A 24487-nucleotide genomic window follows, 5' to 3' on the forward strand; every position below is an offset into this window, starting at 1 on the left:
ATGGCGCCCATAATGGAGGGCAGGCATACAGTCCTGTGTCTCTATGAGCCCATCCGGGAACTGTGCAGTATCAGCCTTTATCAACCCAAGGGGAGGGCCCCAGGGTTTATGTACAAGAGCCACGCCCCTCGGTGGGCCCAGCCCTGTAATGACCAAGACCAGGGAGATGTAGATCCCATTTCGGCCAAAAGAAGAAGCCAGTCTTCTGAGTCCGCAGGCGAACTCCTCAACTGCTGCCAGGCAACAAATGAGGCTGTAGCTGAGCTCTGCTGGCTAGCCGCGGAGCACCACCAGTTGCTGGCTGATCTCCTATCTCTGTGTGGAGACTGCGCTGACAGAGTCAGGATGGGTAATCAGGATGGGAAGCTCCAGGATCACAGGGAGGGTCGTGGGAGCTTCTCGGGACAGGTCCTCAGCAGCAATGCTCAACATGCTCTCTCTATGTCTCTGGGGCACGATAGAGCCTCCTCACTGGGCGGGAAGCTGAAGAAGCTGGGGGGAAAGAAGTTAAACAGTGCAGAGGAGTTCCTGCACAGCAAGATGAAGAAGAAAGTAGGGATAGGGAGCACTGCAGTAGAGTCTTTATTTTTTCAGTCCTCGACTCAGACCCGGGATCAATCCAACCTCGTCCCAGTGGCGGAGGAGAAAATCATTCCTGGGACCCCAGCCTTTCTCCAATCTTTGGACACTCCAATGTCAGGCTCCTATGTCAGTGTGGCCAGCAACCCCATCCTCAGTATGGAGGAGCACTTCCATATCGCTAGAGAGGGCTGGGACTTCATGGAGGAAGACTCTCGTGCCTCTGAGCCAGACCTGGACTTCTGCAACAACATGTCTGAGTACGACAGTGAACTCTGCTTGGGCTACGAAGCTTCGTCCTGTAGTTTATTGGAAGACGTGCAGGATCATGTTCAACTAGAGCATATGATGAGTGGGAACAACATTCGTCCCATGAGGTCTGAGGACAAGTCAGCCCACCAGCTGTATGATGAGGTCAACAGGAGGGACACGGGGGTTAGGGTGGTTGCCAAGGGGCAGGAGATGGAGGGCACAGTGCAACATGTTGGCCATATTAGCCCAGACTGGTCCAAAGAGTTCTATCCAGAGGCTGAATCAGATGTACCTCAGCCAGGGATGAGCAGCTGTCAGCAGGGGTATGGGGAGTGGAGGAGTCTAAACAGGGACATTAAAGACACGGGAGGGACCAAACCTTCAGAGGGGCTGCAGCTGCATCTCTCACTTCCTGTTGAGGCCTCCTCTGTCAAATTCCACAGGAAAAGCCCCTCTTCACCCTCTCTGTGTGGGGTGTTCAACACCTCCTACCCTGCCACCAACAGTCTGCAGAGCATGTCCCCAGTGCTGTCCCCTCTATTGACCAAGCTCCCCAGCCCCCAGCTCAACCACCGCATCCTGCTCCTCTCTGACGTTGACGTTGGCCAGGGGACTGACAGTGACAGCCCCATGACTGGATCCGAAGAGGAGCCCAAAGTCACCACAGAGGTCATAGATAAGAATGGCAACAAGCGGACCATCACACGGCTGGACCTGAACCTCAGCAGACTACCAGGGACTTCCAAATGGAATTTAAATGGCCTATCTACGGCAACAGGTGAGTTAGTGTTATTAACAATCAAAAGCACTCTGTGCACCGCTTGCATTCTTTCCTGTAATGTTCCCCCGTCTTGACACTAATGTTGACATCAATGCTTTTCACTCCTTTGTGGGACATGCCTCTCAGAATTTGTCCTTAATCAGGCATCAATAGAACAATGGCTGTTATGTTAACTTAGCTGTAAGAGAGATTACATAGTGATTTATGTGTAGAATATAGCACCTGAGCACTATAGCTACATTTTTTTACCCAGTCCATTCAGCCTGGAGATGTTTTGGAAATGCTTGGTTACTGCAGTGTGGTAGCTGTCAAACAACAAACTATTTCTACTGCACACTGTGTGAGTTTTCCCCACTGATTGAAGCTATTTTCTCTCTGTAGTTCCCCCCTCTAGGTGAGAGACAGAGTAAAGCATGTCCCAGTGCTAGCTGATGCACAGTCATCCCTTGCCAATCTGTTTAAATTAAAATGGTTTCTGATCATCCTGTTTTGGTTGTGACTGGCCTGATATGCTTGCTTTACCCTTGGCATGCGACTCCGTATTAAAAAGCTACCCAACATACAGAGAGAGAGAGCAGAGCCTGAGACTGATTTAATTTCTAACCCATGCTGATGAGACACTCTTAACCGTTTCAGCACCGGGCAGGGAAGGAGGGGCTGTGATGGGGTCCCAGATCAAAGGCTCTGGTTTGACATGCAGTTCAAACCCACTACCGCTCTCACGAAAACAATGTTAACTGAAGCATTGCCAAGTTGTCCTCGCGGTGCTCTGCACCTCCTCCTAAACCACTGCCCACCGAGTTCACAGACTGCCAGGTGACAAAGACAGCCTCAATAGGCACACGGGTTACAGAACAAAAGGATTAGGATTTGGGATGTAGTTTAAGAAGCAGAAGTGCAGCAGAACTTCCCGAATGGCCTGACGGCCTCTTAATCTGGAATTAATAAACTGCAGTATCTCCATGGTTACATCGACAGCATATCCTCTTTCTAAATCCATGTAGAAGTGTCACAAGCCTCGGTCATTGAAAAATGTAACATTGACTGTCAGCCATTGTACCCCAAATGCCTTGCCCCTACAGCAAAGAGTAGCCTGCTTTTACGTTGTGTCGGCAGGTTGTCTGGTACCTCCCAACCTTTGATCAGTGTAAGAGTGCTGTAGCGTGGCTTAGTGTTTGGGTACATCCCATCAGTCCAAATTGGTAAAGGAAGATACAAAGGTCATGAAGCAAGTTGATTGTATCATTGTTTGCCTGGTGCTTCCATTAGACAGGTACCTGTAATTACATTGTAACTACATTGATGACGTCTACCCAGGGGTGAAAGTAAGGCAGTACGGTCCGGTACAGCGTCCCAGCAAAATAAATAGTTGGGTTATGCGTACCGGTAAAACAAGAAAACTGTACTCTGTTACACCATTATCTATCAATACTGCAGAGGCAAGACAAATGGAGTTGAAAATGAGTAGTATAGCAGCCTACGCTGCAAAATGCGATGTGGTAGCATGGCTGAAACCGACAGGAGTGCAGACAGCAGTGGACACATACATTCTGGCCTAATGACATTTGCCAAATGTCATTACACTTTTTGGTGTTTGGTGTAACAGATGTATCCTCCCATTCACCACTGTTTGGAAGCTGGAAATATGTTGTGAGTGGATGAACGTGTCCTGGTAAAGGAGCTGTTTGAAGGGATTGTTTGTGAATCAGATGAAAACATAATGACTGGTTGTGTTTATGCAACAATATAAGTTAATGCATTTTAAAAGTTAAATGACAAATCTTTATGAATTAATAGGGATTCTATACATGGTTCTATGATTAGGCCCATGCATTGTTTAGGTGCGTGCACAAATAGAAGGTTCCGTACCGGGAAGAAAGTAAATCTACGTTCACCACTGCATCTACTCACCAATGTAGCTGATACTCTCTCTCTTTTCAACAGCAATTGCCCACAGTTTGCTATTTCACTGACCTTGTACTTTGTTTATAGACTGTGAATAATGAACCTTTCTTAGTCTGTGATTTTGGACCAGTAAGCATTGTTACTCCTATCCGGTCAGGATTCCTCTACAATGCTGAGGAACTATAAGGGACACAGGCTTGAAAGCCAATGTTCAGCCTAGTATAGTCATGGCTGGAGGAAGGCTGGGTATGCAGGCGGATAGAGAGTGTTACTCATGTGGGAATAATCTGAATCAATTCTCATCATGGTAATGTCCCCCCATCTACCCATTCATACACACACACCACATACACACCGTTTCCTGCAGAGCCGGCTTAACTCTTCACCGCTTCCATTTTTCATTCATCTCCTAAACCTAGATCGCCAGGCTTCCCAGAATGCAAGACAACCGAGACTAGATTCAAACAGACAGAAAATCCTATTTTCTTTTAAAGGTCAACATGGGCTTCTACCTTTAAATGGTAAGAGAAATAGGATTCAAAGCAGTAGAATTATTTTCCCCTGTTAGCCTGTCTGTGGCACTGTGTGCTTTTCAGGCAGTTGTGGGCTCATGATTAATCAATATGAGTTCTATAAATAACTATTCTTGGCCTGAGTGAACAGGATACAGTTTCATCTACAGGCATATAACATGAATACTGGCCGTTATTGAATTGCATGAACAGTGTCTGTATGTATAGATAGTAACATGATATTTCTCCATGCTGCATATTGTCCCCTTTAAATCTCCCCTTTGATAGAAATCTGAAAACAGTCTCACTGTTCATTTGGAAGGACCTCAGTGGGTTCTGAGCCATCCTTTCTCCACGTTCAATAATTCATTACACTTGAAATGTTAACAAGGACAAATGGACAACAGAGGGGCTAGAATTGCTACTATGTAGGTCAGAATAAAGGCTGCTCTTCATGGTTGGTCCTGCCAATAATATTCTCATTTAAATACGATCTCTGTCATGTCTGTTGTCTGTGTGAGGTTCAGTTATCAATGTTTAATTGGTCAAAGGAAGCTGTACGGGAGAGTGTATAAATATATGTAACATTTAGAAAGCTATTGTCCTCTGCAAGGCAGTTTACCCACTGTTCCCCGGGCGCCTGAAGACGTGGATGTCGATTAAGGCAGCCCTCCGCACCTCTCTGATTCAGAGGGTTAAATGCAGAAGACATTTCAGTTGAATGCATTCAGTTGTACAACTGATTAGGGATCACCTTTCCCCTTCCCCTTCTATACTAACACAAATATAAACGCAACATACAACAATTTACAGTTCATATAAAGTTACAGTTCATATAAGGAAATCAGTCAATTTTAATTAATTAATTAGTCCCTAATCTATGGATTTCACATGACTGGGCAGGGGCCCAGCATTGGGGGGCTTGGGAGGGCACAGGCCCACCCACTTGTGAGCAAGGGCTACCCACTGGGGACCCAGGCCCAGCCAATCAGAATGAATTTTTCCCCACAAAGGTCTTTAATACAGACAGAAATACTCCTCAGTTTCATCAGCTGTCCGGGTGGCTGGTCTCAGACAACCCGGCCGTGAAGAAGCCAGATGTGGAGGTCCAGGACTGGCGTGGTTGGACGTACTGCCAAATTCTCTAACGACGTTGGAGGCAGCTTATGGAAAAGAAATTAACGTTAAATTATCTGGCAACAGCTCTGGTAGACATTCCTGCAGTCAGCATGCCAGTTGCACATTCCCCCAAAACTTGAGACATCTGTGGCATTGTGTTGTGTGACAAAACTGCATATTTTAGAGTGGCCTTTTATTGTCCCCAGCACAAGGTGCACCTTTGTAATGATCATGCTGTTTAATCAGCTTCTTGATATGCCACACCTGTTAGGTGGATGTATTATCTTTGCAAGGAGACATGCTCATTAACAGGGATGAAAAACTAATTTGTATACAGAGAAATACACTTTTGTGAGTATGGAACATTTCTTGGATAATTTATTTCACCTCATGAAACATGGGACCAACACTTTACATGTTGTGTTTATATTTTTGTTCAGTATAAATGCTCTGCGCCCGCTATGTTTTAGACCTAAAGTCTGTTTATGGATGTACAATAGGGAATATATAACAATCACGTTATATTAGAGATTTCTGCTCGGATTATCTATGCTATGTTCATTGTCATTGCAATTACTCTGCTCTAAGAAGGAGAGCAAATGTAAATCCCATTTTTAAATTACTTTCTTAAAGGATTTTCACTCCCTCCCACTGTCTAGAGCAGAGACATTACATATTACATTACATTTAAGTCATTTGGCAGACGCTCTTATCCAGAGCGACTTACAAATTGGTGAATTCACCTTATGACATCCAGTGGAACAGCCACTTTACAATAGTGCATCTAAATCATTTAAGGGGGGTGAGAAGGATTACTTTATCCTATCCTAGGTATTCCTTAAAGAGGTGGGGTTTCAGGTGTCTCCGGAAGGTGGTGATTGACTCCGCTGTCCTGGCGTCGTGAGGGAGTTTGTTCCACCATTGGGGGGCCAGAGCAGCGAACAGTTTTGACTGGGCTGAGCGGGAACTGTACTTCCTCAGTGGTAGGGAGGCGAGCAGGCCAGAGGTGGAATTACGCAGTGCCCTTGTTTGGGTGTAGGGCCTGATCAGAGCCTGGAGGTACTGCGGTGCCGTTCCCCTCACAGCTCCGTAGGCAAGCACCATGGTCTTGTAGCGGATGCGAGCTTCAACTGGAAGCCAGTGGAGAGAGCGAGGTGACGTGAGAGAACTTGGGAAGGTTGAACACCAGACGGGCTGCGGCGTTCTGGATGAGTTGTAGGGGTTTAATGGCACAGGCAGGGAGCCCAGCCAACAGCGAGTTGCAGTAATCCAGACGGGAGATGACAAATGCCTGGATTAGGACCTGCGCCGCTTCCTGTGTGAGGCAGGGTCGTACTCTGCGGATGTAGTAGAGCATGAACCTACAGGAACGGGCCACCGCCTTGATGTTAGTTGAGAACGACAGGGTGTTGTCCAGGATCACGCCAAGGTTCTTAGCGCTCTGGGAGGAGGACACAATGGAGTTGTCAACCGTGATGGCGAGATCATGGAACGGGCAGTCCTTCCCCGGGAGGAAGAGCAGCTCCGTCTTGCCGAGGTTCAGCTTGAGGTGGTGATCCGTCATCCACACTGATATGTCTGCCAGACATGCAGAGATGCGATTCGCCACCTGGTCATCAGAAGGGGGAAAGGAGAAGATTAATTGTGTGTCATCTGCATAGCAATGATAGGAGAGACCATGTGAGGTTATGACAGAGCCAAGTGACTTGGTGTATAGCGAGAATAGGAGAGGGCCTAGAACAGAGCCCTGGGGGACACCAGTGGTGAGAGCGCGTGGTGAGGAGACAGATTCTCGCCACGCCACCTGGTAGGAGCGATCTGTCAGGTAGGATGCAATCCAAGCGTGGGCCGCGCCGGAGATGCCCAACTCGGAGAGGGTGGAGAGGAGGATCTGATGGTTCACAGTATCGAAGGCAGCCGATAGGTCTAGAAGGATGAGAGCAGAGGAGAGAGAGTTAGCTTTGGCAGTGCGGAGCGCCTCCGTGATACAGAGAAGAGCAGTCTCAGTTGAATGACTAGTCTTGAAACCTGACTGATTTGGATCAAGAAGGTCATTCTGAGAGAGATAGCGGGAGAGCTGGCCAAGGACAGCACGTTCAAGAGTTTTGGAGAGAAAAGAAAGAAGGGATACTGGTCTGTAGTTGTTGACATCGGAGGGATCGAGTGTAGGTTTTTTCAGAAGGGGTGCAACTCTCGCTCTCTTGAAGACCGCAGCAACTGACACAAATAGAGACAGAGTATGAGTGAATGTTGCCTGCTCAATCTGAGGTACCTTAAATAATACCTTGATGACATAAACCAGGCCATATGGAAATGATCACTCCAGCCTGGAGTCAGTTGACATGTCTTTCCTCTCCTAGTGTCAATTGCAAAATGCCGGTCATGCAACATTGCTCCTCAAAGTGAGGACAAGGGCCAGCTCTATTCAGATCATGAAATAGATTGTGCGAAGCCCGTCTGGGTAGGAGGGTTTGTGCTCAGCTCTCGCGCTGCCTGTCTAAGGTGTATCACGGACAGAGGAATAGTTCTACACTACGGTCCCTCTCTACTGAGGAACTTGTTACTGTTGGAGCTCTTCAGAATAATCTTACCTTTCTTATCATAATCATAAATAGTCATATGTATGTATCATGTCACTTTTAGGTTGATGTTATCTGTTGAAAACCTATTTTATTGCTTACATGTATTATTACTGTAGTTGTTTAGCCTCTAGTTGTTGTGCTTTATGTTGACGTGCAGACATCACACAAGTCCCACTCCATTCGCTCTGCTTGTGCTAGACAGGAGATGAGTGATGATGAATCAGTGACCATCACGTCATGCTACATTATAGCTCTCCCCTTCAGGGCACGAGAGAGAGAGAGAATCTCCATTCTCAGCTACTGTATGTCCACCCTGCCTCTGTAGACCAGGCCTCAGACAACCAACCAATGGCCCACAGAGAGCAGCGGGAGCAGGGTTAAACCATGCAGGACAGACAGGAAATGAAGATGTATAAAGCCTGCCTCCAGTACAGAGATGATGGTGTTTCAAGTTAACCAAGCACATGGGCAGTCTTTAAATTGGAATAATGAGTTTATAGATGTTTGTATAGTATGGCAGGAGTAGGGCACTGGACACCACTTTGAGGGTTAGTTGCTGTGGGTGAGAGGGAGGGAGGGAGAGAGAGAAGAGTGCACGGTTTATAATGTATGGCTTCAGCCTGTTCGATGGAGTGCATTAAGAAGAGGTTTGTTCCTGCTCACCTTGAGATTGTTGAGCGGTGAATTGCATATTATCTCCAGTCATCAATCACCACTGACACCTCCAGGCACTCCACAATCAGCCAGAAGTTGCCTTCTCAGCAACATGTGACCTAACTAACACAGCCCTGTTCCATTAGCCCTGCGCTGTCCCTACCCCACCCAGCCCAGTGCTCTCTTTTTCAGATTCAGGGTTTAATATTCACATGTAAAGGGTTGCAGGTGTGATTGCAGGGCTTTGAGCGCCAACATGCAAGACTAAGTGAAATTAAATAAGGAAAATGGTTAAAAAAATATATATATTTGAAAAAGAAGATTTTTTGTTTGTTAAATACAATATTCTTTCTGTTTAAGAGAAGTTGGAGATTAAATAACAATTAGAGCAGAGTTTTTGCCAGTGAACTTTGCTTCACCTAGCATTGTGTGTGTGTGTGTGTGTGTGTGTGTGTGTGTGTGTGTGTGTGTGTGTGTGTGTGTGTGTGTGTGTGTGTGTGTGTGTGTGTGTGTGTGTGTGTGTGTGTGTGTGTGTGTGTGTGTGTGTGTGTAAGCAACTGCTAAGTGTTTTCAGAGCACACGCTAATAAATGTATTACCTAATGCAGCAGAGTGCTTTCTAAATCAGATTCTAGTCAACACTTTATGAGTTTAACGTTCTATTATTATAGTGGAATGGAGGCTCACTCTCATTTAATTGTTTGAGTATTATTTGTCAGTGCACCAGTATTGGGTTTTTCGATATGTGTGATAAACAAAAGTTGAATAGATTGAAGTCTATAATATGTTTTGGCACACATCATTTCAGAAGAAGACACGAGATCCCCTGATGACAGTGTTAATTCATTGTGCACCTTTATATTTAGGGTGGTCTTTCTGCTCAGAGCCAGTCAGAGCTGCACTGCACTGACTGTTTCGACAGGGACGCAAAGCCTCTCTAACTATTCCTGTCCAGAAGGTGGCAGCGTGGCCCTCTTAATGCCATTTTAACACTGCTGCCTGTGTCCTCAGCTCAGAATATGCCGTGTCGTCACAGCTATAGATGTGGACAAACTAGTCTCAAAAGCCCAATTATCAGTAAATGTTTAATATAGGGATGAAAATATGGAAGTGTGCTGTTCTCTACTCAATACGTTTTAGTTACAAATGATTTGGTGGGATTCTGTTTGATTAGAGGAACAACTTGACGCGATTCGGTTTGATACGATTCGATTTGTTGCATTAACATTCATTTTCCATTCTAACATCTGCTGCTGATGGAGCTCATCAGCTGGCCCTCTGACCTGGATTCTCTAAAATGACTTATACAGTTGAAGTCGGAAGTTTACATACGCCTTAGCCAAATACATTTAAACTCAGTTTTTCACAATTCCTGACATTTAATCCTAGTAAAAATTCCCTGTCTTAAGTCAGTTAGGATCACACCTTTATTTTAAGAATGTGAATGTCAGAATAATAGTAGAGAGAATTATTTATTTCAGCTTTTATTTATTTCATCACATACCCTGTGGGTCAGAAGTTCACATATACTCAATTAGTATTTAGTAGCATTGACTTTAAATTGTTTAACTTGGGTTGGGGAGCCTTCCACAAGCTTCCCACAATAAGTTGGGTGAATTTTGGCCCATTCCTCCAGTCAGAACTGGTGTAACTGAGTCAGGTTTGTAGGCCTTCTTGCTCGCACACACGTTTTCAGTTCTGCCAACAAATTTTCTATAGGATTGAGGTCAGGGCTTTGTGATGGCCACTCCAATACCTTGACTTTGTTGTCCTTAAACCATTTTGCCACAACATTGGAAGTATGCTTGGGGTCATTGTCCATTTGGAAGATCCATTTGCGATCAAACTTTAACTTCCTGACTGATGTCTTGAGATGTTGCTTCAATATATGCACATAATTATCCTGCCTCATGATGCCATCTATTTTGTGAAGTGCACCAGTGCATCCTGCAGCAAAGCACCCCCACAACATGTTGCTGCCACCCCGTGCTTCACGATTGGAATGGTGTTCTTCAGCTTGCAAGCTTCCCCCTTTTTCCTCCAAACATAACGATGGTCATTATGACTAAACAGTTCTATTTTTGTTTCATCAGACCAGAGGACATTTCTCCAAAAAGTACAATCTTTGTCCCCATGTGCAGTTGCTGTTTTGGAGCAGTGGCTTCTTCCTTGCTGAGCGGCCTTTCAATATGTCAATATAGGACTCGTTTTACTGTGGATATAGATACTTTTGTACCTATTTCCTCCAGCATCTTCACAAGGTCCTTTGCTGTTGTTCTGGGATTGATTTGCACTATTTCCGTCCCATTGAAGATAAACTCTTTGTCAATCTGAGGTGAGTAATCGTTCACCTCTAGGAGACAGAATGTGTCTCCTTCCTGAGTGCAGTATGGATGGCTGCATGGTCCCATGGTGTTTATGACTTAGATGATTCGTGCTTCAAACTTGTCACGGTCATTGAAATGACAAAACGCGGACCAAGGCGACCTCAGTGTTGCGTTGCGAGAGTTCCACATATTTTAATAAATCCCCGAAACTCACCAAACAAAAACAAACAAGCACAAACAAATTGTGATGCAAATTGAGGCGTTCTGGGCTGCTCACAGGCAGCTACACTCATGTACTATCAAAAACAAGATCCTAACCAAATGCTAATCAAGACAAGAATTAGAAAAATTCCCACAACTGAAGGTGGAGAAAACCTTTGCAATGTACCATCCTAAATATGATTCCCAATCAGAGACAACATTGATAGACAGCTGCTTCTGATTGGCCATATTTCTTTAAAATGAACCACCTTTATTTAACCATTGATTGCTAGGCTAGTTGAGAACAAACAAACAAAGAAATAGAAAACTAGATTAAGTAAGATAAGGGAGGTAAGGCAATAAATAGGCCATGGTGGTAAAGTAATTACAATATAGCAATTAAACTCTGGAATGGTAGATGTGCAGAATATGAATGTGCAAGTAGAGATACAGGGGTACAAAGGAGCAAGATAAATAAATAAATACAGTATGGGGAAGAGGTAGTTTGATGGGCTATTTATAGATGGGCTATGTACAGGTGCAGTGATCTGTGAGCTGCTCTGACAGCTGGTGCTTAAAGCTAGTGAAGGAGATATGAGTCTCCAGCTTCAGTGATTTTTGCAGTTCGTTCCAGTCATCGGCAGCAGCAAACTGGAAGGAAAGGCAGCCAAAGGAAGAATTGGCTTTGGGGGTGACCAGTGAGATATACCTGCTGGAGCGTGTGCTACGGGTGGGTGCTGCTATGGTGACCAGTGAGCTGAGATAAGGCGGGGCTTCACCTATCAGAGACTTCTAGATGACCTTGAGCCAGTGAAATACCTTACAAATCTTTAAACTGTCTTACTTTATCAATATACAAATGCGAAAGACCTATTGTTTTGTCTTGTAAAAATTTGCAATGAAAATATAAAGCATTTGAGGCTTCAAAATAATGTCTTGAAGATAATAATTTTGTACTGAACAAACATATTAATTTGTATTTTCACAGAAGTATATGTTCTCGTCTCCTTTATTCAAGCATATTTTATTCAAGCGTACATTTGAACTTTTGGAATGACCAATGAGGAGTTTATGAACACCATATAAGAGCCAGGAATATACAATAAGAAGAGGGACTCCCATTTACAGTATTAGGATTTGAAACACCATCATAGTGTTTAGGAGATTTAGAGAGTGGAAACAACACCAAAAGAGAAGGGATCTAATAGTGTGTGAGAGTTGAGCATCTTATGCAGCATAGATACAGTGCCTTGCAAAAGCAATCATTCCCCTTGGGAGTTTTTCCTATTTTGTTGCATTACAACCTGTCATTTAAATGGATTTTTATTTGGATTTCATGGAATGAACATACACAAAATAGTTCAAATTGGTGAAGTGAAATTAGAAAAATAACCTGTTTCAAATTTTTTTTTTAAAGATTTAAAAAGGAAACGTGGTGTGTGCATAGGTATTCACCCCCTTTGCTATGAAGCTCCTAAATAATATCTGGTGCAATCAATTACCTTCAGAAGTCACATAATTCGTTTTTAAAAAGTCCACCTGTGCGCAATCTAAGTGTCACATGATCTGTCACATGATCGCAGTATATATACACTTGTTCCGAAAGGCCCCAGAATCTGCAACACCACCAAGCAAAGGGCACCATGAAGACCAAGGAGCTCTCCAAACAGGTCAGGGACAAAGTTGTGGAGAAGTACAGATCAGGGTTGGGTTACAAAAAAATATCAGAACATCCCATGGAGCACCATTAAATCCATTATTTAAAAAATGGAAAGAATATGGCACCACAACAAACCTGCCAAGAGAGGGCCGCCCACCAAAACTCACGGACCAGGCAAGGAGGGCATTAATCAGAGAGGCAACAAAGAGACAAAAGATAACCCTAAAGGAGCTGCAAAGCTCCACAGCAGAGATTGGAGTATCTGTCCATAGGACCACTTTAACCCGTACACTCCACAGAGCTGGGCTTTATGAAAGAGTGGCCAGAAAAAAACTATTGCTTAAAGAAAAAAATAAGAAACATGTTTGGTGTTCACCAAAAGGCATGTGGGAGACTCCCAAAACATATGGAAGAAGGTACTCTGGTCAAATGAGACAATGAGAAAATGCTATATCTGGTGCAAACCCAACACCTCCTATCGTCCGAAGAACATCATCCCCACAGTGAAGCGTGGTGGTGGCAGTATCATGCTGTGGGGATGTTTTTCATCGGCAGGGACTGGGAAACTGGTCCGAATTGAAGGAATGATGGATGAAGCTAAATACAGGGACATTTTTGAGGGAAGCGTGTTTCAGTCTTTCAGAGATTTGAGACTGGAATGGAGGTTCACCTTCCAGCAGGACAATGACCATAAGCATACTGCTAAAGCAACACTTGAGTGGTTTAAGGAGAAACATTTAAATGTCTTGGAATGGCCTTGTCAAATCCCCGACCTCAATCCAATTGAGAATCAGTGGTATGACTTAAAGATTGCTGTACACCAGCAGAACCCATCCAACTTGAAGGAGCTGGAGCAGTTTTGCCTTGAAGAATGGGCAAAAATCCCAGTGGCTCGATGTGCCAAGCTTATAGAGACATACCCCAAGAGACTTGCAGCTGTAATTGCTGCAAAAGGTGGCTCTACAAAGTATTGACTTTGGGGGGGGGGGGGGGTGAGTAGTTATTCACGCTCAAGTTTTCGGGGTTTCTGTCTTATTTCTTGTTTGTTTCACAATAAAACATATTTTGCATCTTCAAAGTGGTGGGCATGTTGTGTAAATCAAATGATATAACCCCCCCAAAATACATTTTAATTCCAGGTTGTAAGGCAACAAAATAGGAAAAATGCCAAGGGAGTTGAATACTTTCACAAACCACTGTACCTCTCAGTTTAACCTTATTATTTATCTAAACAACAGGTTGAAGTGATAGCAGTGTGACCCTCGTGGGAAGGTGTTGTATTACAGCATGAGAAAACCCTGAATTGAGGTTGTTGAGCATCAGCGTGTTCATTGTGAGCTGTTTCTCTATCTCTCTTTCTCCCCCACCTCTCTGTCTTTATCGTATTTCAGCACTTCTCAAATCATACTGTATTCATCACATGCTTTGTAAACAACAGGCGTAGACTAAAAGTGAAATGTTCACTCCCAAGGAGAAGAATGCAGGAAGTATTTTCGCTGTGTGTGAGAGTACCACGTGTGCATATGTGGATGTGACAGTATTTTTTTGTGAGATGCACTGTGGTGTTATGTTTTTGGGGAGCCCACCATAATAGCCAACCCATGACATTATTTGTGATCATAGGCTGGAGAGGTGATGGACTATGGATGAGGTTGTCTCTGAGCTATGAATCACAAAGTCCAAATGAATCTGAATACATCCTTCCCTGTAGGCTGAAGGGAGTGGAGGTGTTTGAGGATTATCTGGGAATAGGAATAGGGTATGGATGAAAGACTCTACTCACATCAGCCCTGTTCTTGCAGCTCTGTTCCACCATAGTTTAGCCAGAACATAGTGATCTAGTCAGATTTAGTCAAGTTTAGTCTCTCTCTGAGTGGGCTAGATGTCAGCTGCTCTGCTCTCCAATCCCTGACAACAGAATAGATGTGTTACAGTGAGTGAAAACAAACATAAACACGCTGTTGGTCTGGTTTCTTTAGCCAATTGTTTTAGAGAAGAGCGTATTACCATTCCGTAGGTAATGTACTCTGTTACAGTGCTGCGATGGCCAATGCATTGACTCATATACAGAAATCCATATTGGTTATAGTGGCATTTGTTTTAGAGGGCATTGTTCTTTATCAGATTAGAGGGTGGTTGGTGGTCCTCAGGCTGAAGCAAGTCTAGCTATGTGCAGTATATAAAACACATCTGTACCCTGCAGCAGAGATGTGCTTAATCTGTGTCTTTGGTTTTTTTTAACTACGATGCCTGCGTTCTACCTCCCCCCACTTTATCCATTCAGGATACATGCTGGCTCTGTTGCTGTGTAAAATCCCTCCCTAACAGAGTGTGTGTTTCAGTCTATCCTAATACACCTGTTATTACAATTCATAACAACTCTTTATTGTGTGTTTACATGTGCACATGTGTGTTTGTGTGTGTTTGTGTGTGTGTGTGTGTAGAGGAGGCCGATATCTGGATGCTGGACGGTGATGATGCCATCTCCCAGACCCAGGACTCCCTGAACCGTGTCTCCCGTCCCAATCACCTGGACTTCCTCAGGATCACGCCCCCAGAGGATGACATAATCGGAGATACCCCCTACTACCCTCAACTGGAGTGCACGGTGAGAGCTGCTCCACCCACACATTTAGCTAACAGCAATAGGTCATACTTAGGGTTATGCGACCTAACCAGGAAAGAACTGGCCAAGGTGAAACTAGGCCCTAGAGTTTCTCCTGGTCAGGTGGGTCACATGGTCAGGAACACCTCTGGCCCTAGTTGATACTGTATAAAGGTTACTACACAATAGCATTAGTCATCCTCCATTACGTATCCGCTTTCAGAGCAGTGTAGCATGACAGTGCTGTTCCCTCAGGGCTCCAGGCCAGCGAGTACTCCAATCTACTGAAGCGCTAAACCACCTGATCATGATTTCCGCCAGTTGCGTTAACATTAAGAGATCTGGGATGTGGTGCTGTGGTCCTTGGTGGTTCAGAGCCCAGGACTGACTCTAGCTACTGTACTAACCCCTTAGGTGCAGTGTGTCTCTAGGTGTTTTCACTACAGAAGCCAATCATCCATCCAAACATCAGCCATTTGTTGCAGGGTAGTGTCAGATGATGTTGAAGTAATATAGCTACAGGTTCACCTGCCTCACCTAAAGCCTATTCTCATAGGAAGTTGCTGTCGACTCCCGACCGCTAAAAGTCAATTTTTGGACTATATGTGGGAAATGCTTGATAATGTATTTGATATCAACAGATACCTAAGTATATTTCTGGGTGACCTAAATATTGACTGATTGTCATCAAGCTGTCCACTCAAAAAGAATCTTCAAGCTGTAACCGATTCCTGCAATGAATCGTGAATAATGATGAGTGAGAAAGTTATAGACAAACAAATATCATACCCACAAGACATGCTCACCTCTCACCATTACAATAACAGGGGAGGTTAGCATTTTTTGGGGGGGTATAATATTTGTGCCTCTGCAACTTTCTCACTCATCATTATTCAAGATTCATTCAGGACTCTCCGTAATCATGGTAGCATCCACATTAATGTAGAAGTGTTTACAAACATATACGATTCTTATTTACAATAAAAGTGACTCCAAATTACACAATACATAATTTACCATTCATTTCTATTGGGCACAACATGATCTGAAACACAACAGAAACAAACAGCAAATGCATTGAACAAGTTTGTAGAGTCACAAGATTGATGTAATCTTTGCGTGCTAGGAATATGGGACCAAATACTAAACTTTTTACTACTTTAATACACTTATACACTACTGTTCAAAAGTTTGGGGTCACTTAGAAATGTCCTTATTTTTTAAAGAAAAGCAACTTTTTGTCCATTAAAATAACATCAAATTGATCAGAAATATAGTGTAGATATTGTTCATGTTGTAAATGACTATTGTAGCTGGAAATGACAGATTTTTAATGGAATATCTACATAGGCGTACAGATGCCCATTATCAGCAACCATCATTCCTGTGTTCCAATGGCACGTTGTGTTAGCTAATCCAAGTTTATCATTTTAAATGGCTAATTGAGCATTAGAAAACCCTTTTGCAATTTTGTTAGCACAGCTGAAAACTGGCCTTCTTTAGACTAGTTAGCCTTTGCTGTAAAATGGCGGCAGAAGAAATGGCAGCAGTTCTACAGGCGCCCAACCAATTCTGCTATTATGTGTTTTTTTTGCGTTATTTGTAACTTATTTTGTATATAATGTTTCTGCAACCGTATCTTACGGCAAAAAAGAGCTTCTGGATATCAGGACAGCGATCACTCACCTCGGATTAGACAAAGATTGTTTCTACAACAAGAAGGACGCACAGGACATTCTCCAAACACCCCACAGGGCCGACATCCCAGTTATTTGCAAGAGGAAGAGATGTCGGTACAGAGGACAAAAAGCCTGGTCAGGACCCGGAGAAGGCGACTGGGAAAGCTGCCGTTACCGTCAATACTACTCACCAACATGCATCATTGGACAATAAATTAAACGAGGTACGATCACGAATATCCTACCAACGGGACATCAAAAACTGTAATATCCTATGTTTCACAGGATAGTGGCTGAATGACGACATGGATATTCAGCTAGATATACGCTGCACCAGCAAGATAGAAGAGCACACTCCGGTAAGACGAGGGGGGGTGGTCTGTGCATATTTGTAAACAACAGCTGGTGCACGAAATCTAAGGAAGTCTCTAGATTTTGCTCTCCTGAAGTAGAGTATATTGTGATAAATTGCAGGCCACACTACTTGCCTAGAGAGTTTTCAGCTATACTTTTCGTGGCTGTTTATTTACCACCACAGACAGATGCTGGCACTAAGACCACACTCAGTCAGCTGTATAAGGATATAAGCAAACAGGAAACCACTCACCCAGAGGTGGCGCTCCTAGTGACTGGAGACTTTAATGTAGGGAAACTTAAATCAGTTCTACCAAATTTCTTTCAACATGTTAAATGTGCAACCAGAGGGAAAAAATTCTAGATCACCTGTACTCCACACACAAAGCTCTCCCTCACCCTTCATTTGGTAAATCCGACCACAACTCTGTCCTCCTGATTCCTGCTTACAAGCAAAAATTAAAGCAGGAAGCACCAGTGACTCCAGGAAAAGTAGGACTGAGCACGCCCCTATTCTCACCGACGGCTTCAAGTTCCTCGGTGTCCACATCAACAACAAACTAGACTGGTCCAAACACACCAAGACAGTCGTGAAGAGGGCACGACAAAGCCTATTCCCCCTCGGGAAACTAAAAAGATTTGGCATGGGTCCTGAGATCCTCAAAAGGTTCTACAGCTGCAACATCGAGAGCATCCTGACGGGTTGCATCACTGCCAGGTACGGCAATTGCTCGGCCTCTGACCGCAAGGCACTACAGAGGGTAGTGCGTACGGCCCAGTACATCACTGGGGCTAAGCTGTCTGCCATCCAGGACCTCTACACCATGCGGTGTCAGAGGAAAGCCCTAAAAATTGTCAAAGACCCCAGCCACCCAGGTCATAGACTGTTCTCTCTACTACCGCATGGCAAGCGGTACCGGAGTGCCAAGTCTAGGACAAAAAGGCTTCTCAACAGTTTTTACCCCCAAGCCATAAGACTCCTGGACAGATCATCAAATGGCTACCCGGATTATTTGCATTGTCCCCCCCCCCCCCCCAAACCCTCTGTTTCCACTGCTGCCACCCTCTGTTTATCATACATGCATAGTCACTTTAACTATACATTCATGTACATACTACCTCAATTGGGCCGACCAACAAGTACTCCCGCACATTGTCTAACCGGGCTATCTGCATTGTGTCCCACCACCCACCACCCGCCAACCCCTCTTTTACGCGACTGCTACTCTCTGTTCATCATATATGTATAGTCACTTTAACCATATCTACATGTACATACTACCTCAATCAGTCTGACTAACCGGTGTCTGTATGTAGCCTCGCTACTGTTATAGCCTCGCTACTGTATATAGCCTGTCTTTTTACTGTTGTTTTATTTCTTTTCTTACTTATTGTTCACCTATCTTACTTATTGTTCACATTTTTTGCAATATTGGTTAGAGCCTGCAAGTAAGCATTTCACTGTAAGGTGTTGAATTCGGCGCATGTGACAAATAAACTTGATTTGATTTAGTTGAGTATCTGGGTTCGATTACAGGCTCAAAATGGCCAGAAACAAATAACTTTCTTCTGAAACTCGTCAGCCTGTTCTTGTTCTGAGAAATTAAGGCTATTCCATGCGAGAAATTGCCAAGAAACTGAAGATCTCATACAATGCTGTGTACTACTCCCTTCACAGAACAGCGCAAACTGGCTCTAACCAGAATAGAAAGAGGAGTGGGAGGCCCCGGTGCACAACTGAGCAAGAGGACAAGTACATTAAAGTGTCTCGTTTGAGAAACATACGTCTCACCAGTCCTCAACTGGCAGCTTCATTCAATAGTACCCGCAAAACACCAGTCTCAACGTGAACAGTGAACAGTGAAGATGTGACTCCGGGATGCTGGCCTTCTAGGCAGAGTTGCAAAGAAAAGGCCATATCTCAGACTGGCCAATATAAAAAAAAGATTAAGATGGGCAACAGAACACACACTGGACAGAGGAACTCTGCCAAGGAGGCCAGCATCCCGGAGTTGCCTCTTCACTGTTGACGTTGAGACTGGTGTTTCAGGGTACTATTTAATGAAGCTGCCAGTGGAGGACTTGTGAGGCGTCTGTTTCTCAAAGGCCCATAAAGGTGGGATGCTTCCTTCTGGAAGCTCACTCAGATTGACCATTGGGTTCTTTGTCACCTCCCTGACCAAGGCCCTTCTCCCCCGATTGCTCAGTTTGGACACGGGCAGCTTTAGAAAGAGTTTTGGTGGTTCCAAACTTCTTCCATTTTAAAATGATGGAGGCCACTGTGTTCTTGGGGACCTTCAATGCAGCATAAATGTTTTGGTACCCTTCACCAGACCTGTGCCTCGACACAATCCTGTCTCGGAGCTCTACGGACAATTCCTAAGACCTCATGGCTTGGTTTTCGCTCTGACATGCACTGTCAACTGTGGGACCTTATATAGACATATGTGTGCCTTTCCAAATCTTGTCCAATCAATAGAATTTGTTGTAGAAACATCTCAAAGATGATCAATGGAAACAAGATGCACCGGAGCTCAATTTCAAGTCTCATAGCAAAGGGTTTGAATAGTTATGTAAATAAGGTATTTCTGTTTTTGTTTTTTTATACATTTGCAATTTCTAAAACCTATTTTCGATTTGTCATTATGGGGTATTGTGTGTAGATTAATGAGGGGGGAAATGATTTAATCCATTTTAGAATAAGTCTGTAATGTATTTTTTTTAAGTCAAGGGGTATGAGTGCTTTCCAAATGAACTGTAAATTGCAACAACTTAACAATTCCTGTGTCTGTCTGTCAAGATTCCATCATGCCATTTGACTAGATTTGAAGGGTAGATTATTGCGTGGTTTGGGTGTGGTTGTGTGTCAGTTAGAGTGACATAGCATAGTTTAATCAAAAGACACTCCCTGATCTTTGTTGTAGCATATCATAACAAAAGTAACCTGTCTCTTGTTTTACCTCTAGACTAGTGGTAGACTGTCTCAACATGAAGATACACACATACTCATGTGTGGTGTGGCCTACACTGGCATTGTAGTCATGGCATCCATTGGGGTGACTTGTTTTACAAGTCACTTGTTACTTGATTGATATACTGCTTTTCAACCATTGTACGGTAGTTGTGGTTAGGGCTGGGAATTGCCAGCGACCTCATGATGCGATATTTTCATAATACTTAGGTCCTGATACGATATGTATTATGATTCTCACGATTCTATATGTATTGTGATTCGATACTGTCCTAAAACAGTAGTTACTGTCACTGTTACTCAGCTCCTCTCAGCCCTTCAAGACAGGGTAAGTCGTGCTGAGGCCTGGCTATGCGGCTAGCTGATGGATTTACACTTAGTAAATGAAACACCAATGCTATTGATTTGATGACATAATGGGCCTCGCTCCAGGCTTGACAGCCCCTGACTGACTATCTGTGGATTTGTTTTAAACCCCAGAAGATCAGAAATAATGTTTTAAGTACAATAATAGTATTTTCTAATACATTATAAATATGATTATCTAATATATTATTAATGTTTACAGAGCTTTGTTATTAATGGCATGTTTTTGTCTTTGAACACAAACTGCATGTCTGGTTTGGTATGGGGCTCTAAATCACATTGACAACCATTGGTAATTCTTAATATTCCTATGTCTGAAGGAATGCATTGAGCAGTGAACATTGGCTGCTAACTATGGCCTTAGTAGGGCTTTGAGCACCCTCTGAAAGTTAAATGACCAAGCAGCCCTAATTTCACCAAGTACTTTTCAGGCCTCTGTGCTCTCTTTTGTGCTAAAACCTGTCAAGTGGTAGTGTACATTGTGTTCAAATAAAAGTTGCTTGGTGCTAGATAGATTGTTGAACCCATCGTACCTCTTTGAAGCAGCAGGTTTTGTAGACTATACATATTGTAGTGTTGCTTGTCTGTGTACACTCAATATAAACTCACTGTACTAGAAAACTTGTGTCATGATATGTATGTTTGCAGTTTATGATTTAGTGTCAAGACGAATCTTATCTAACGATATTCACACTCTGAGATGAGGGAATCAATACTTATTTTCCTCTCACCAAACTGTAGCAGCATTAGCCACTTGATGTTAGCAGAGCTACTGATGGCACAAGATTGCAGTGTTGGTCAGGGCTGGTCAGGGCTGGGCAGCAGCAGCAGACTGACTAATCACTACAGCTTAAGCCCTATGCTGTAATAGTACAGAGAGCAAAGAGCAGAGTAACACAGGGCAGGATCTCCCCTGCGGTCCACCTGATCATCAGGAGATTAGCCAGCTAACTAGCTAGCAGCCCCACTCTTACACTTCACTCAGAGAGCACAGCGCTAATCAACAGAGAGCTCCAGCTACCCATGGTTGCCATTTTGCGGAAGTAAGAAGCAGTAACCGGACACCTGTGCTGCCTGCTGCCACAGTTCCCTCCCAGTCAGGGCGGGGGGAGGCGGGGCCAGACCGGATAGACCAGTGTGCCGCATTCTTTTCCAACCTGGAGGCTTTTCTCAGGAACACAGAGATCTTCTGTACACATATACACACAGGAAGAGAGGGGAAAGAACTATGCCAGGAGGGAAACTCGGACAGTAGCTCTGACTCAGGTCTCTGTATCTACACATATAGCAAGAGAGGAGTATTGGAACCTTCCGGGCCAAATTCAAATAACTTGTTCCGTTGTTTTCCTGAGAAAGTGATAATTTGTTTCTCCTGGATTCCCAGGGAGATTATTCCGGGACATGCTTCCTGCCTCTGAACAGTTTGACTTGACCGGGCACGTCATTGGAATTCTGCTCTACAAAACTGGAAGTTCTGGAACTCTGGAAAATGTAGAGTAGAGGCTGTTTGTGATTGAAGAAAGTTGTCTATTCACAGCATAGCAAGGTTTTGTGTTGCCAACCTGGATTACAGGATAGCAGGGGTTATAGCTAGAGCCCTCCTGGAGAGGGTAAGAAGAGCTCGGGGATTTGTCCTCACAAAGGCCTTTTGTTCATTGGAACCAGTAGAAGTGGACACAGTTTGGCAGGTTAGACAGCTAGAGGTGTAGAGATGATCCTTTTGTGACACTGAATGGACAGACTGTACTGGGGTAGCCTTTCTACCTGGCTGGCTGACTACATTTTAGTCATTTAGTAGACACTATTATCCAGAGCGGCTTACAGGAGAAATTAGGCTTAAAAACCTTGCTCAAGGGGCAAATCTACAGATTTTTCACCAAGTCGGCTCAGGGAATCGAACCAACCTTTTGGTTACTGGCCCAACGCTCTTAACGCTAGGCTACCTGCCGACCCAGAGTTCACTGCCCGAAGTACATGCTACAGTGCATTTAAGGGCTCTGTGAAAATGGACAGTGTAAGTAATAGCTCTGAGGTTCAGGGGAAGCAGCAATCCAATTTGTTCCGCAATAAGATATCCACTATGTTTACACGTGGGGACAAGACTGAGCCTCAGAGGCTGGCGGGGGAGACTGCGGTGCTGATGGCTTTCAGGACCCTGTCTGATGAAGAGAACGATCTCACAGGGGTCAGTGATCAAAGTACCCTGGATGTTATCAGTGACGTGAGGAGTATGAGTGTGGTACTTCATAAAAGAGAGGACAGGATTGAATCATGGGAGAATGAGTCCAGTAGCTTTGTGACCTCTCCTAACGCCGGCCAGGTGTCTGTTTCCACGGCCGACCCAGGTCTGGTCCAGGTTACAATGGTGGAGATCTGTAGCGACACAGAGATGGAAGATGAGGAGGGGATCAGCAGCCTCAGCCAATCGGACAAGCCTGATGCCCCTGGAATGTCCTTCCCACCTGACGTTGACCAGTGGACAGTGGCAGTGTTCGATGATAACAAGGGTCAGCTGCCACCCGTTGGCCCAGTGAGAGGTGCCATTGAGACAGACTTAAAGCTGCCTGTGTTTAAGCCACATAGTCTTGTGGAGGGATCCCTCAAAGACACCTCTGTTCTGTACTCTGCAAGGTTTATGGGCAGATCTAACAGTGGGACAGACCTTGGACTGATCTCCTCTGTCTCCAAAACACAAGTGCCTGGAGACGGCTGCAGCACCGACCTCTACACTGATCCCAGGCCTGTGGAGGTGGGTGTGGATGCAGCAGCCATGGGTGCCAAGGGGTCCAGCTATCATCACCACAAAGTAGCCAAAGGCTTCAGCACCAGCCAGGAGGTATTGGGCCTTACTGACATGTGTGCTGGAGACAACTCTGCAGTGGCTTCACTTCTTAACTTGTCTCTCACCTCTGAACCCCAGACATCAGAGGAAGCAGCAGACGACACTGCCTTGCAGTCAGGACAGCCAGAGGGCCAAGATTCTGGACAGAGGAAGGAGATTTTTGGGGAAAACACTGGAACTGAGGAGCATAAAGATCATGTCCACTGCCTGGACTCCCCCTCCACCCTCTCTGAGTCAAAGCCACCTGAAGCAGCAGAGACATCTTCTCCTAGCCTGGAGAAGCAGCCTGACACTGAAGTGAGAAAAGGTATTTTAAGGACTGGTCTGGCTGTGTCGCGTGTTCCTGGAGAATCCCCAACTGACAGCCAGCCAAGTGCCACTCCTGTCTCTGTCTCACCCAGAGGCCAAGGCGACATGACTGTCAAAAGGAGGCCCGACACAGACTTACCCTCCGCCTCCCCCTCCAGTGGCACAGTCTCCTCCCCCTCCTTCCAGCTGCCTGCCCTGTTCAGTGGACTGCGGGTTCTGAGGAAAGGGGCTGTGGGGGAGGAGAGGGAGACAGTGTCTGAGATCAAACAGAGAGACGCTGACCTGGCCCTTCTGAGCCTGAAGAAGACCGTCAACAAAGCCAATAACTTCCCTGAGCAGATCACCTCCAGTAGCCGCACCCCCAAGAAACGTCCTGAGCCCAAACATGTGTCTGAGACCAAGAGTAATCTCCTGGGGCAGCTCAGCCAGCTGCTCAACCTTGACGGGACCAAGGCCGAGGACAAGCCGGACCCACTGCTAGAGCTCAGAGACAGGGAGCCTGAGAGGGGGGAGGAGGGGGCGACAGACCAGGGTCCAGAGCTGATCCCCACCACCCCACCAGCAGACAACAGGAAAGCCTCAGACACAACATTAAACACTTTTAAGAGTCTCTTCAGCTCCAAACCTGCTAAAAGGGATACAGCGGATCCTGTGGATTTAGAGGCTGTCAAGAAAAAAAATAAAAGTGAGAAGGACCTGCTGAAATCCATCTTTGAGAGAACCTCCAAGTCTCCCAGCAGTGAGCAAAAAGGTCCAGCGGAGTCTAAAGTATGTACTGTTTGTGTCTAAC

At 44.8% G+C, this 24487-nt stretch overlaps 2 protein-coding genes across 3 annotated transcripts in view; both read left to right on the top strand.

Annotated features, from left to right (window-relative positions):
- LOC135507500 (formin-1-like) lies at positions 1-22046 on the top strand. The gene is made up of 4 exons (XM_064927013.1): positions 1-1609; positions 15016-15179; positions 21644-21737; positions 21931-22046. The coding sequence occupies exons 1-4, from the start codon at positions 1-3 to the stop codon at positions 22044-22046; spliced, it is 1983 nt and encodes a 660-aa protein (XP_064783085.1).
- LOC135508246 (formin-like) overlaps positions 21715-24487 on the top strand; it is a 69411-nt gene continuing 66638 nt past the window's right edge. For both annotated transcript variants that reach the window (XM_064928305.1, XM_064928306.1), the window contains exon 1: positions 21715-24465. In XM_064928305.1, the coding sequence (XP_064784377.1) occupies positions 22552-24465 (1914 nt within the window). In that variant the 5' untranslated portion in view covers positions 21715-22551. The remainder of the gene's footprint in view (positions 24466-24487) is intronic.

This window comes from Oncorhynchus masou, chromosome 21 (assembly GCF_036934945.1).
Source record: "Oncorhynchus masou masou isolate Uvic2021 chromosome 21, UVic_Omas_1.1, whole genome shotgun sequence".
NCBI lineage: Eukaryota > Metazoa > Chordata > Actinopteri > Salmoniformes > Salmonidae > Oncorhynchus > Oncorhynchus masou.

Coding starts and splice junctions, on each gene's coding strand:
- LOC135507500 (XM_064927013.1), top strand. CDS start 1: ATGGCGCCCATAATGGAGGGCAGGCATACAGTCCTGTGTCTCTATGAG. Junction 1,610..15,015: donor TGGCCTATCTACGGCAACAG/GTGAGTTAGTGT, acceptor GTGTGTGTGTAG/AGGAGGCCGATATCTGGATG. Junction 15,180..21,643: donor ACCCTCAACTGGAGTGCACG/GTGAGAGCTGCT, acceptor GTTCCCTCCCAG/TCAGGGCGGGGGGAGGCGGG.